This window comes from Ceratotherium simum, chromosome 31 (genome assembly GCF_057802395.1).
Source record: "Ceratotherium simum simum isolate JZ-2026a chromosome 31, ASM5780239v1, whole genome shotgun sequence".
NCBI classification, from domain to species: Eukaryota; Metazoa; Chordata; class Mammalia; order Perissodactyla; family Rhinocerotidae; genus Ceratotherium; species Ceratotherium simum.
In genome coordinates this window covers 1,283,617-1,299,123 of record NC_141930.1, presented here as the reverse complement: position 1 = coordinate 1,299,123, position 15,507 = coordinate 1,283,617, and the positions used below count along the sequence as shown (strand labels likewise).

The 15,507-nt window shown below is 38.2% G+C and overlaps 1 protein-coding gene across 1 annotated transcript in view; it reads right to left on the bottom strand.

Moving 5' to 3' along the window:
* Positions 1-15,507, bottom strand: part of MMP16 (matrix metallopeptidase 16) — a 299,991-nt gene that overhangs the window by 44,322 nt on the left and 240,162 nt on the right. The window contains exon 7 of the mRNA XM_004441129.3: positions 239-377. Within this exon, the coding sequence (XP_004441186.1) occupies positions 239-377 (139 nt within the window). The remainder of the gene's footprint in view (positions 1-238; positions 378-15,507) is intronic.

Here is a 15,507-nt window from a genome sequence, read left to right as displayed (position 1 = left end):
AATGCCTTCTAAATCTGGCTTATACATGACAGTACCGTATGAAAAAAACATAAATTAGCAAATTAAAAATTATCTTTGATTTTACTTCATTTATATTTCTAGTCAACATACGTGGTTCATTGTACAAAATGCATTAAACCCACTCAACAGGTGTTACTTGTTTCTCTCTCTGTGTGCTACAGGGCCCTGGAGAAAGTACCAAAATACAACAGAGCAAGACACAGCGCACAGTCCTTACCTTTAAAGAAGACAAAATTCCCGTCGCTGTTTTCATAAACCGCATCGATGCTGGGAGGCAAGCCCCGCCAGAAGTAGGTAATTTGCATGGGGTATCCATCCATCACCTTGTTGTTCCTCACACGCCAGAACCACTGGTCCTGCAAACCAAGAGAGAGCACCTCAGCAAACACGCAGCCGCGGCATCTCCGTGCAACGGTTCAACACTCTCAAAACTGAGCCAGTGTCATTGTCACTGCCTTACATCAAACAAAGAAACAGCTAAATGACCTTGACCAAATGATCACAATAGTCTTTGTAATGAACTACCCAATCTCTAATCCACACAGTGTGATCAAAAATATAACGTAAAAATACTTCACCTTAGCGTTCTAAAATTCTAAGATTGGCATACTCATCTTTACTTTGTCTGCAGTGTTTTCTAGACGGAAAAACAGAGGTAGCACAGACAAGTGGTTGCCAGATATGTGGATTCAGTCAGCTTTCCTGAACAGGAGAGCAGTGTATGGACACACATGCATCTTAGCATCTATAGACATAATGCGAGATCTCCACACCTAAAATGTTGTGGATGAAGTAGGGAGGCCAGACCTCCTGGAATGCCCATGTTGCACCTACGACATGTCCCATGTAATCATAAGTAGAGTCCTTATTTACCCCCAAATGTGCCCTCGCCTGGATGATAAATTATATAGTCACCCTAAAAGAACAAAGTTATCTTGAAAAACATCATCAGAGTGGACTCCAATCTGGGTCAATTCCCTCTCCGATAGGCTCTCACAACATACTGTACGTCACTCAATCACAGCACAGGCCATTTTACGTTAAAAGTGTCTGTCTACTCTTATCTCTAGTGTATAATACACGACTTTCCCCATAGCAGGTATCTATAAATGTTGTTGAAATAATATTAGCCTACACACAATATGTTTCACCATAAATTTTTACTAGTAGCCAAAGAACTTCCAAAGAAAGATACTTGATGACATCAAATAGTTTTCTACTGAAAGTTTCAGAATAATTTAGAGACTATTCGAAGTGCTTTAATATTAGAAAAACTGGGTATATTTTAGGAATTAGTTTCTAATAAATTAAAATTTACTACTTCACTATATTTCAAATTTCAGTATTTACAGTGTTCCACTTAGAAGTCATATATCTGTACTATTAGGTAAGTGCATATCACAAAAATACTTCTGTTTCAATTCTTCTCTGCTGTCCTCCCCCAAAGTAGATATTAATAAACGATTTATTATAGGGCTTTCCCAAGCTTTTAGCTAAGAATAGGTCAGCCTTACTAGATTTCCTAGGATTTGTTGGTTACTCATATATTCATTCACCACACACACACACACAATCTACTAAGGATTCTTGGAATTCAGATGATATGATAAAAATGAGCCTTTTTCCCATCTAAATCAATCCAGATATTAAAATTTTCTTAGGAACCTTTGAATAGTTGCACTTGGTTCTGGTTATCATGGGCTACTAACCTCTGTTATTTATAAATAAAGGAGGAAGAAGCTTAGTCAACGGCTCTGAGGTCACATCCCCCTCTTGCTTGTCCGTTAATAACTGTGTCACCTTGGTCAAGACACTAGTCACTGAGTTATTACCAACTAATAACTGACTCACAGTATGACTTTATTAAATATAAAGGATGTTCTGAGGATCTGGCACATAGTAGATTAAACATGTTGGTTGTAATTGTTAAAATTATATTGAAATTAGTTATCCTACTTTTCTTGTTTATGGTTCTGATTACAGTTTTGTCTTGTTCCTTATTTCCTCTTTAGAGTCAGCCAAATTGTGCCTCTAGGCGCATCTCTTCCCCCCCATATCTTCTGATGTTATTACCCTTTGTTGATGATTTTCCTAGTACCAGGCAGTCTCAATTAATAAATGTTTTGATTCACATGCTGGAGATATATTAAACTGATTTCAAAATACAAAGTTATTTCATGAAAAGATTGATCCAGGAAAATATATCTGGGCATGAAGATCCAGGGTTTACTGCTGATAGTGTGTGAGCAGGTGATATTCTGATAATTTAAAAGAAAAACAGCATTTTTGTCTAGATACAACAGGGACTTTTAATTGGTTATTAAAATCATGCCAATCTCCACATAAAATATTCTTAAATTATTGTAATATATATCCTAAGGTAATAAATATCAATGACTAAATACTACTGAATTCTGATAAAGAAATAAGTGACTATGAGTATTTATGGTACAATGAAGCTGAAAGATCTCTAAGCTGAAAAATAGGAAGAAATCAGGTGAAAAATCTCATCTATTCTACTTTTTCTCAGAGAAGCACTTCACCCCACTATATCTCCCCACACACTGAGACAGGGCCAGTGGCTCTTTGGGACACAGACATATGGTGCAGTCTGAAGACAGGAATGCAACCCCAACTTGCCACTAATAAAGGAAGAAATGAAAGTTCTGCCTCAAGATAAGCATAGTCAACATGTTGAAATTCAGAAAGAATTGTGGAATTATGGGTGAATTCATGACTGTTTCTCGTTGACAGCAGCCTCGGCAGAGAGTCATATAAATTGCAGATATTCAGGCTGTGACTCTATTCAATTTATCCACAACCTCTGGGTTTAGCAGAATGCAATGGTACAGATAATTAATTCAGCAAGTATTCGGTCACCGAGGACGTAAACACATACCATCATCACTATAGACTGCCATTTCAGAAACGGGCCTTGTGACTAATTCATGGAGAGAGGGTATTTAAAATGATATTTAGGTCTCTGTGCAAAGTTTCCTTCCAAGTGACATGTTCTCTGGCCCCCATTTCTCAAACCTATCCCCTCACCCCACCCACACCCACTGGCTCTCTCTCCCCCTCCCTCCTTCACTGCAATTACCACTGTTCACACAACATGTCTTTTACTTATTTGTTGTCCCCTCTCTCCCCACTGGAATACAAGCTCCATGATGGCCAAGAGTCTGCCTTTTGTTTGCTTATGGCTCTTGCTTCCAGAAAAATGCCTTGCACAGAGTAGAAGCTCAGTAAGTGTTTCTTGAAGGAAAACAAAAGTTAAGAAGGAAAGGGCAAAGTAAAAGCAAATGATTCTTTTAGAAGCCAGAAGCTATACGGGAGTCACAAGAACATAAAAGTTCTACTCGACTAGGCAGATGTTTAGCACACATTCTGTTTCCTAGAAAGGTGTGATATGTAACAGTCCTTGAACCATGGAGGAAAACAACATCATCTTTCCAAACAATGTGGGCTTCGTTTTGGCCTTTGATGTAAAGGGAAAGAAAGAGGAGTCATCTCCAGAGCCCCGGGTCTGCTGTGTGTGTCTTGCCTCTGGCCTCTTTTTGGCTACAGTCCCTATGGTCAGGGTGGGAGGGGGTAGGATACATACCCCGAGGTATGCGTATCTCCCAGGTTATTATGAGAATACCCATAGGCAGCACATGTGCAAAGTCGACTTACGAAAAAAAGCAATGCTTAAAAATTACCAAATAAGGCACTGGCTCAGTGGTGTAGTGGTTAAGTTTGCGGGTTTGGATCTTGGCCACGGACCTACACCACTCACCAAGCCATACTGTGGTGATGACCCACATACAAAATAGAGGAAGATGGGCACAGATGTTAGCTCAGGGACAATCTTTCTCACCAAAAAAAAAAAAAAAAAATTACCAAATAGGGATTCCTTCTTAAATGCTGATATTTCACTTCAGAAACAGGCATTCCTGGATTTACATGCAGATTTTTCTTTCCGTGTAGCATGGTGCCCAAGCAGACCATTTTGTCCACAAAGACAACAAGTCCACAGGGAACTGCACAGTATACACCATAAAGCAGCAACAGACATGCAGTTTGCTTTCCTCCCATTTCCTTTAAAATTCTGGCTTATAGCAGACATATTGTTTGCTGAGAATTACGCAGAAAGTGTCCTCCTGCTGTCTGAATGTGCAGATGAGGATGTTATCGATCTACTATCAGTAGAGGATGCCATTTTCAGGCCTCTTGTTAAAACCCAGTTAGTAGAACTCATCTACCCTTACTTCTCTTCTGAAATGCAGATTTGTTTACTTGACCGACAACTTGATGGAATCTATGACCGTCTCACGTGTCCAAACTGAACATTTCCAGAAGGCACCCGCTGTTCCCTCAGCCTCTCCTGCCGTGCCGCCCTGGGCTTCCTCTGTCCTTCCCACTCCTGAAATAGCATCTCGACTCTCTCGATTCCTCGCCATCGTCTCTGTCACCAGCCTACTCCAAGCTGCAGTGTCCTTCACTGAGACGACTGCAATGCCGTCTCTAAGTCACCCATCTGCCTCCCACGGCATCTACAACAGAATTCAAACTCGGGCCCTGCCTCCAGCTCCTCAGGGCCCCGTGGGGTCTCTTGTGCTCATGGCGCTCCAGCTACGTCAGCTTCCTGTCAGTTTCTCGTTCCAGTTGAGCTCTTTTCTCCCTCAAGACTTCTCCCACGCAGTTGCTCTCCTCTGAATGTTGTTTCTCTTCCTCACACTCTTCATCTGATCAACTGTGAATCATCTCTTAGCTCTCAGCTGAAATATCCTTTCCACCAAAGGGCTTACCTGCCCTTACACTGAAATTAGGTGACTCTGTTACACCATTTCATAGTCGTCTGTAATTTCACTTTATAGCAGTAAAACAATCTGTTACTATATTATTGTTTTTGTGACTTAAAGTCTTCCTCCTGCTCCACTGTGCTCTATGCCCCACAGGGGTGAGGACGGTGTGGTTGCTGAATTACCAGCTTTGAGAACTCTGTCCAGCACATTGTAGGAGCCCCACACATATTTAACGGTCAAATCTATTTTTTTCATCAAACCACATGCAATGAAAAACACATATACATGTGTATTTTTAATTGTTCAAACTAAGGTAACTGCTTAATATGGGTATCAAACTATGTATTAAAATGAAATTCTAATCAAGGGAACTCACTAGCTATGGAAAAAATTAGAAAAATATTTATGTCTGTAATACATATTTGTTTACAAGTAATCATGTATTGTTTTTGAGGACTTAGGATGTCGCTTGGAGAGTGCCTGGGAAATCTGGTGTTTAAAATTAATCCAGTTCTTAAGAAAACAAAATCAGACATACAATAATAGTGAATGAAAGACATAATAGTGGCAGCTATATGCATAATAAGGGGAAAAGGCAATTTTTTTGAATGCTGAAAAAGTAGAGGAAGCAATGGTGGCCTTCTGCTCTGTGGTCGGCCTGTATTTGCTTCTCCTGCTTGAATAGGCATCTGACACACCGAGCTGGATGCTCTCCAATGTGGGCCCACCCTTGGTAGCCAGACTCACCTGGTCCACAGGTGACTGGAGATGGGAGGCGGCCGTGCATGGGTAACTATGCTCATCTGTGCAGAAGTGGGAGCCAGACAGACGTCCAAATGGTTACCCATCCCAGGCCACTGCTTCTTTGAAGAGGCAAGAGAAGTGAAGTGAAAGGACGAGGACAAGACAGCTGCTGGCCGTGGTTGGAGTTAAAGAAAGGAAAAGACTGCTGTGTACAACTGCTCTTAAATAGCTCGCACTTTCCCCACTGGACTGACCCATCGTCTTGCACATAAATCAAAAGCACAGAGAAAAAGCCAAAGGTCAGAATTTCTTATAAAAATTTAACATTCAAACAATGTTTAATAATACCATATGCTAGAGTGTACACCTCCCAATCATGTACGTAATTACTGAGCCTACTGGAATAAAAATTGATAATGATGAATGCCAATTATTCAGCTAAATTCATTCATTTTTAGTAATATATATTACTGAATCCAGCCAATAAGTTACCTGCTATTTTTTAAAAACTTTTTATATTGAAGTAACCATAGATTCACATTGCGGTTGTAAAAAATAACACAGAGATTCCTTATACTCTCCCCCAAGGTTCCCCAGCGATGGCTCTCGCATAACTACAACGCAATATCAAAAGTAGGAAACTGAACTTGATACCCTCCACCGAACTTATTAAGAGTTCGCCTGCTCCCTCCTGTGTGTATTTACGCTAATTTTAATACTGAAAGTGCACCTTCGCAATGCAGAGACGTGGCAGGAGCCACCTTAACCAAGTGATCCAGCTTTGCATCAGTGACAGTGGCAGCTTGATATTACATCTCCTAATGTGATGCAATATAGAACAGCCGGGGATCTGAAGGTCACAGAATCGTCTACGGAGCACAAACACGTAGAAAGCAACCCATTTAAAGTAGAATCTAACTGAGCCTTTAGACTTAACTTCTTTCAATTTATAGGAAGAAAGAAAGAAGTTAAATGATGCTTAAACAATCAAATACACCCCAGAATGTGGGATGGTCTATAAGGCAACTGGCCTGGTCTCAGCAACAAAAAAAAAGTCATAGGCAAAAAAGGCTGGGAAGAACAGTTAGTCCAAAGATCTAAATAGCAGAATAGCCAAATGCAACGCCTGGACAGTCACTGGATCCTGGAGGTGAAGTTTCACGAGATCCACAACTTTCTCTCAAATGTTTCACCAAACACTTAGGCATGTGTGGTGCATTTGTACACACACGTAAGAAAAGACAGGCAAATACTAACAGCTGTTAAATCTAGATGCCACATGTGTACATGTTCATTCTTCCAACTTGTCTGTATTTTTAAAATTTTTCATAATAAAAAGTTTAAAATATATGCTCATTTAAAAAATCTGGAGAATACATAGCAATCCCTTATCACAAAATATTATTATATTATCTCTGTAAATATCTGTGATCGCTAAATACTATTCTGGTTAGCAAAGATAACATTATTAAACCTCCATTTAAATTTGAAACTATAAATAATGCTGCAAGTAACATCTTTGTGCTTTAAAAAAGAAACAAAACTATAGTCTGTGTCATTTAATTAAATGTAATATATGCTCCATTCAACAGAAACATAGGTGGACTGGAAATATAAATCACTTATTGTAATACCATACAAATGTATTATAAATTCATCAATTTGATTTCACACTAAACTATTGTTTTCGGATTCACTGTCTATACAGAGAATTGCAAAAGTATTTTAGTATTTAAGGAAAGAGAGCAGCACCATTTATATTTAATTAGCTACATTTCTTTTTCAATATTGGAAAAGAAAAAGTAAAATTATAACTTGGAGAAAAGAACTATTAAGGGATGCTTAATAGATGTATCTGGCAAAGATAATGCCATTCTGAGAAGCTTTCATTATCTTATCACAAGAGCTGACACAAACTGGCTTTTGGTATATAAACCTTAGGAGAAAACCTGTTCAAAGCAACCATTAAAATATACTTTCTCACCGAGACAGTCACGAATGTGTGCAATGATTTTGCAGGCACGATTTTCAGGGCTCATCAATCAAAGATTAACCGGATGTAATTCCAGGAGAAATAATGCAGCAGTACATCCCAATAGGTCAAACCACTCTTGATAGTGTCTGGATGTTTGAAAAATGCTCAAAACAAAGATTCACTATAATAGGGGAAGGAAGTAACATATTAACAAGTAATTCTTCTCAATCATTTCAAAATTCACAATTTTGGAATCTCTCTTAATGTCTTTACTATTTTGAAGGAAGAATGTCAGAATTAACATTTGGATTTAGAAATGTAAATTATCTGCTCAAAAAAAAAAAAAGAAATGTAAATTATCTTAGTAAAATGTATAAATTTGTGTTTCAAAGGAAAGCAGAACTGGCATTTTCAGAATATTTTGTTTACTACTTGGACTAAATTTACGTGATACCTTTTATAGTTTCCCAATGTTAAAAAAAAAATCCTTTGTTTAGATTAATTTATGTTCAGAAATCTGGACACCAAAGGGTTAACTGATATGTCAGATATGGATCACTTTCTTATTGATTACTATTTATTAAATCCTGAGATAAAGAATATAAATTTTTAAAACTTAAAAATTCATAATTATACATAATATAACATAATAACATAAATATTTATGTTTTTATTCCATTTCTACATGTGAATAAGGAATGGTAAACAAACATTGCTGCACCAAAAGTGTGTTTAAGACCCAGAACAGAAAGATCTGAGGATCAAGCAAAAGATGGGTCTGTGCGTACTGACAGTTTTCTTTTTAGGTCCTTCTATCTTTCTCTGTTTCCTCTTGCATCTACTCTTGTTCAGAAGCCACTTTGCGACAGTAAAAATGCAGAAAAGAGCAATTTACTAAAAACTGCTCCATCGACACACTGCATTTAGGGAAAGGAGCCTCAAAGTCCAGATACGATGGCATCACACTGTAGTATGACATTCTCTTTTCTGTTCCCCCTCCTTTGGGATCTGACGATCTTGAATATGGGCAGGGGGATCTAAATCTCAGTTCACATATCATATAATTCAGTGTTGAAAAAATATAAAAGGTTTCATTCTTCCCCCTGCACTAGCAGTTCCGGATTCCAAAAATATGATCTCTTTAAGGGTGTACATTCAGGCTAGAGGGGAGCAGAGGCAAACACCTAATTTGAAAGGCTCTGTGAAATGCTATTATTGCTGCCTCTATAAAATGCGAACTACCATCTAGCGAATACAACGAGCTGGAAAACAGCTGCGTCCTTAGCACACCTATCAAGAATTACCATCCCTTTATTTTTGACCTGAAGAAAGATGTCTCATTTACAATAAAAACTATGTTCTTGCTGAACAAAGTATGGGGCTATTTTTACTCAAGGTACCTAGGGCAGTGTACTCAATTTAGTTTTTTAACTACCCAATCTAAAGTTGTCTCCTCGGTCTTTTTCTACCAACTCATCATGTTTTATTTTCTTCATAATACCCATTGTTCTCTGAAATCATCTTGTTTATTTGCTCACCTGTCTCTCATCAGAGCTCGCACCTCATCTGTCTTATTTGAACACTGCATCCTCAGCCCTGGAACAATGCCCAGCACTGTATGTTTAATAAGTGTTCAAAGACAGAGAAAGACACAGGGAGAGAGACACATCAGCGAATCCTCCTTGGCCTGGATGTAGGGGGACTGGTTGGTCAATATTTAGCTAAAGTGTCCCCATAGAAAGTCTTCTCCAGGCCCTTTACTGCCCCAGTAACACCCCACATCTACCAAGGAACTGAGACACTGCATGGAAATTACCCATTTGCCAACCTGTTTCTAAACACTCTTCTCTTTCCCATGAGCATCATTACCATTCTTTGCTTTCTCCATTTTTTTTAAGACTCAGTTCAGGCTTCACCACCTTCGGGATATTTACTTGAAACTATGCCTCCTATTCCCCCAGGATGCTTCTTGCCCTTTAGGTGACCCCTGTTTATTCCCCTTGCATCCTGTAGCGTAAGACAGGCCAACATGCCACGTCATGGTCACGCTGCGGAGGGTGGGAAAGAGAGCTTCTTCATGACGTGACACAGGGAGAATCAAAGGGCCGAGCCAGACCTACGGACTGGCTTCCTCTCCCATCAGTCGTGTTCCTTTCCCCCAGACCTCACCAAACTACCCCAGGAAACTCACTGGGCCGAAAGAATGTGCGGAGTGGAGCAGACGATCAGCAATAAGGATAATATACTGAACAGAAAGAAGAGAGTCATGATAGACTCCCTTTAACAGCTCTGAGCGAGTGCAGAGGCCTCAGGGGAGGGACAGGCAGGGGGATGCCCAGGAGGGAATGTGCCAGAGAGACACTTTTCTTTCCTTTCAAAGGGACACAAAGTTACTTGTCAACAAATTAGGCGTTAAAGGCCTATGTTGAATTAGAGGTGTGCTCCTAAGAGATAAGGGGTAGATTGGGCAGAGAATTCCCAAGAAATTACAAAGCAAAAAAAACCCTGATAGATTCCTAAGCGACTTTGTTTCAGAGTTCAGGAGCAGTTGCTGCCTAAACAGGAGAGACTAATCCTCATTACCATCGCCTAATTGCTTTATGCTAATGTGCTCTTGAAAACTTCCTTCTGTTGAACATTCCTTCTGTTGCCACCTGGTTGCTGAGGATTATTTACTTCAACAGGGAGTTCAAAAGGTAACTGCCCTTCCTTAAACTCACTCTTCCACAAACAACTTGATGACTTGATGTCTAGTGAAAGAGCGATGAAGCTCAAAGGTAGTCGGAGGGAAGTTAGATTGTCACTGTCATCAGCAAATGCAATGCATCTGTACTGCTGGTTCATTTCTATCAAGTGAAACAAATATGAGTAAGCACTATTTGCTTACTGTTGCAAAAAAAAAAAAAAGAGACACTTCTCCAAAATAAATACAAGTAAATAAGTTTCCCAGTCATTCAGCCAAATAATGGAGACCTGAACAACTATTGATGTGGTCAAATAATTTTTGAAAATTATTCTGAACAACAAGGAATCTAATGACAGAAGATGAAATAAAATTGACATATAAGATTTGATGCTTTGTGGAAGTATAGAAGTTTAACATAGTAATATTTTTGCATAAAAGAGATGGTACGTCTCTTTCACTTGGGTAGAGGATTCGTAAATTAAAAGGAATTTCAGAAGCCTCTGAGGGCAAGGAAGGAGGGTGTTGACTGGGCTCTCACAGGAGAAGGTTAGGGGTGTTAAAAGGAAGTTACCACACATCATACCACAGGAACGTACAAAATACTCTACGCTCCATCAGGCTGCGGGTGACAGTGGGCGAGAAAAGACATGTCTTCTTGGGAGAAGGAGAGACGAAATTTGAAGACCGGAGAAGTTTAAGCGGCATGTGGTGGGGATGGGCGCTCCAGGAGGGTGGAGTGGTGACTAAGAGGAGAGAGCGGCAGTTCTAGAAGCAACTGGACTCATATCAAATGTGATATGAAATGGAAAGACAGCAGCTTGATGGGGCATCCAATGCCTAATGAGTAAAACAGAATATATAAGAACACAAGCATAGAAATGAAGGACTAAAATGTGGAGGAAATGAAGTAAACACAAAGGTAGAATTAGAAGGGTCTGACACAAGCTGTGCAGGGCTGTGCTGCGACTCTGGGCAGATGTTTGCCTCGGGTTGGAACAGACAGCTCCAGGATCTCATGAGGGAGCAGGTGGCAGTGCCTACAGAAGAGGCCTCTGAGTCAGGTCAAGTAGTAAATGCGAAACAATGAAAATGCCAAGTGAGCAAATCAATGTTATAGATAATAAAGAATAAGCCAAATTAGGTGTTCAAGAGATTTAAAAAATGTGTTAAAAAAGAAAAAGTGAGTTTATGTAAAACATTTAAATAGGTGGGAAAATTCCTTCTTGCTCAATCGCATGGATTTCAAATGCTCATTTAAAACTTATATGTTGGGCGATATAGTTGAAAATTCAAGTATAATTGAGATTATGTAACCCGGTCTGTATTTCTTCATGAGGATTCAAATTCTCATGGAAGTGAGGTGACAAAACTAGCTTATTTAGTTGAGCAGTTTAATTGTTCTATATGTCTTCTGCTTATATATAAAGACAGAAATAAATTCCCATTTATCTTTTTTGCAGGGTTGCAGAACTTTTCAAATTTTCTTGATTTTTATTGTGTGGTTAAAAGAGAATTGGCAATTGTAATTAGTTTTGTAGACATCATGAATATAGATGAATCTCCCTTTGTGCCACACACCTATTCCTGAAAAGTTGGTTATTGATTATTGTGTGAAACAATACTATTTTAATTGAACTAAAAGGAATTAATATTTAACGGAACAATATTAAAGAAAATAATCATTTTACTTTAATTTTATAAGGTACTCTTTCTATCCAAAGCTAAACTAAACCAACACAAAAACCATTTTTGTATTGATACAATGTTTCTTAATGTTAGATATTTATAGCTCAGATATTTTGTATCATGCCACAATTAGACCATTATTTTCTAAAAGGAAAACTCAGTGGGTTATTTTAGGCATAAAGTGAGTGAACTGGTGATGTACGGTCTAGCTCTCTTATCCTCTGGTGCTCAAATTCAATAGCAAAAAATTGTCAATTATTTGACACTTTAAAAAGTCATTTGTATATTACTGACTATAACTAAAAATGTGTCTATACCACATACTTTTAAAGAACTTTACAAAATATGCATTGCTTCATTCAATTCCAAAGCTAAAGTTGAAGGCTGAAAAAGAAAAAATAAAGATGGCCTTGGGTAATACTGAAATTATTACTAGTTTTAGTGGTTTGAAAATGTCTCATGCGATCCAGATGATACAAAACCAACATCATACCAAATATCCTTCTTAAGCACATATATTTGAGGGCAATCTGCCAAGCTAGAATAACAAAAGTCATCTAGATTGTTTCTGGAAAATGTTGAAAATGGGAAAGTCTTTCTTCCTCTTTCCTATTAACCTTCCAAAACATTTTTCACCCACAGTAACTTCATTTTGGGGCTCAGTGAACATTATTATTTTCATAGCTGATTTCTGCAGGTTTTTCTTTAAAAGATTAGCAGCGAGCAATCATCATAATTAAATAAAATATTCATTTGTATGATAAAAAAATCAGTTACTTTCTACTGTTAATGACCAATAAACAACATAGATCACCTATCGCTTTGCCATATTTTTATGCTATCATTCATTCTTGTTAAATGATTTCTTTTTTTTTTTGATACAATACCAATAATACCTCCTTTTTCCCCTAGAAGATCCTTACAGATTGTTCCTTCCTCAATCAGATTCTTTCACTGCTATTTCTTATCAGTGAGAATAGTGGAAACTATGACTGTGAACACAAAACACACCAAGGAACAGAGGCTAACACTCTTCCCTTTATTTGTATCTTGTTCTGGTTGAATTCTTCCCTATGTGGAGTGTTGCACCATTTCCTCCAAAGCCACAGAGGGGAGAGGACTCTACATCAGCCTGCGCCAAAGGAAAAACAAATGGGAAGGTGCAGTGGCAGCACGTGACTAATTCATTATAAATATACTGTGTTTAAGATAGCCTTTTAACCAATACATTACAAATCAAGATATAAATCCTATTTTTATCTCTCATTGAAACTCCAAAGGTGTGTCTTCAGAATTTTAAAAAAGTAATTAGTTTGTATGGTCCAAGACACTGATAAATTATTTAAAATTAATTCTCTAGATCTGCTCTCTCAATACGGTAGCCATTAGCCACAAGTGGCTATTTACATCTAAATTAATTAAATATAATTAAAAAAATCAATTCTGCAGTTGCACTAGCCACCTTTCAAGAGCTCGATAGCTACATGTCACTAGTGGCTACCATACTGGACAGCACACATACACAGAGCATTTTCATCATCACAGCAAGTTCACTGAACAGTGCTGGATGTTCAATAGTCCTTGATGGATGTTATGACTTTTTCCCCATCTTGATTTGTTTTAAGCCTTCCGTATTGCTAACCAAATAAATTCCTAAATGCAGTAGTGGTCCTAGACTATTGGAAAATGTTGACTGAGATAATCCTAAAGCACCAGTGTTTCCACAGCCAATCTTCAGCGGAAACAGTGTAAGTGTTGATCAGGAACTGGGACTGGTTCTACAGCTCTGCTGGTGCAGCTGAAATGCTAATTGCGGTGCCCTAGGTGGAGGCACCATGACTTCAACTTTCAGAAGCAAAAACTTAACATTATTTAGCTGTGGGTCTAACTGGAATATTCTTTCCTCGTATCTTTGCATTGCTGGTTCCTTTTGCTATTTAAACTTCAGCTAAAATGTCATCTCTTCAAAAAGACCCTTCTTGACCATCCAAACTCGAGTAGCTCCCTTCCCACCTGTCTCAATCTCTAACTTCTATCATATTACTCTGTTTCATTTTCACCACTGCATTCATTGATGCCTCTACACTTAGGTATATTTATTTGATTTCTGACTGGCCCCTCCTCCATTCACATAATGCTCATTGTAGAAGAAGGATTTTGTGGTGTTCACGGCAATATCCCAGACCCTAGAAGGCTGCCAGGCAAAGGTAGCCACCTTATAAATATTTATTGCATGAATAAATCAACAAATGCATTGGGCAAGAGATTAAAGTTATTCATGGTGGAAATATGCTTTTGTGAAATATAAAGGCATTTTTTTCAAGTAAAAAATACATTCACTTTTCTCTCTCAATTTGATCTTTGTCATTAATTTTCTCTAAACCTTACATCTGAAATGTAGTAACTTCTAAGTTACACATTTTACACATAATTTACCTTTATAAAAGTTAAATAAGCAGTCAGCCTATAATAGATGAGATTGGCCATCTGTAGCAGTAACCCATTCAAGAGATAGTGGGTATCTCATGGGGACTGGGGATCCATGCAAATCCATTCAAGAATGACCAGGGTATGTAAGTCTCAGGTCCTAAATATTCTAAAGAAATCCAGTGTAAGTGGAAATTTTGAAAATGGGATTTTAATTGTACATTGTCTAGAAAAGGGGGTATAAATAGGGAGATTTTGGTCTGGGGGACTTCAGTACTACCCAGGGGAGTGTATGTCCTGAAACCTTAACACATGTAACCATGTACAATTCCATGTGCCAGCAGTAACACTGGGAGTATCAGGCTATCAAAAAATGATGGCTTCAGGGACACCATTAAGATTGTCTAACTGCTTCAGAAGTAGCCTTCTGATTGTAATATGGCTTATAATGCAGAATTTTTTTGAGTATAAATAATTCATATTTTTCTTTGTGATAATTATAATTCTCACTGTAAATTGATACGTCATTTTAGCTCTTGCATCAGCCAGTCTTTTGTGATGTGAGTTTGTTAACTGAATTCTTCAGAGCTCGAACCCCTCAGGCAGCCCGCCCCATGAACTGAAGGACCAGACCTTGAAACTCTGTGACTTTCACCATAAATAACAGCTCTCCTCCTTCCTGGCCGTTTTTAGCATCTCCAAGTACAATGCAATTCTGGTTTACACTACCTTAATTTTCATCTGTATCCAGATTTTGGTTGTTCTTTGCATTTTTTTCATAAATTAAATTTAAGACAAAAGTTAAAAAACAGTTAAGAAAATAACACAAATAATTGTTGATATTTTAAAATAACCACATTGCATTTTAATAGCAGAAGAGACATCATGTCAGCCCTTACCCAGCTAGGCAGATTACAGATGCTGAAGTGTTAAACCTCATTCCAGGAGTGTCTGGGTTACAGCTGAACATGAAATACAACCTTAAATGGTTCTTTTCCCTTTTATTTTAATCTATCTACTAGCAATTTCAATGATGCTATAAATGTTTCATGTTTGAAATGCATAAGTAAAGACATTTAAGAAAACAATCTCTACGTGCTATATCAGGGTCTGCCCAAAGTCCACACTGAATTCTCACTTTAATATGAAGTACCATAACATTTACTTAGGATAAGGTGGGT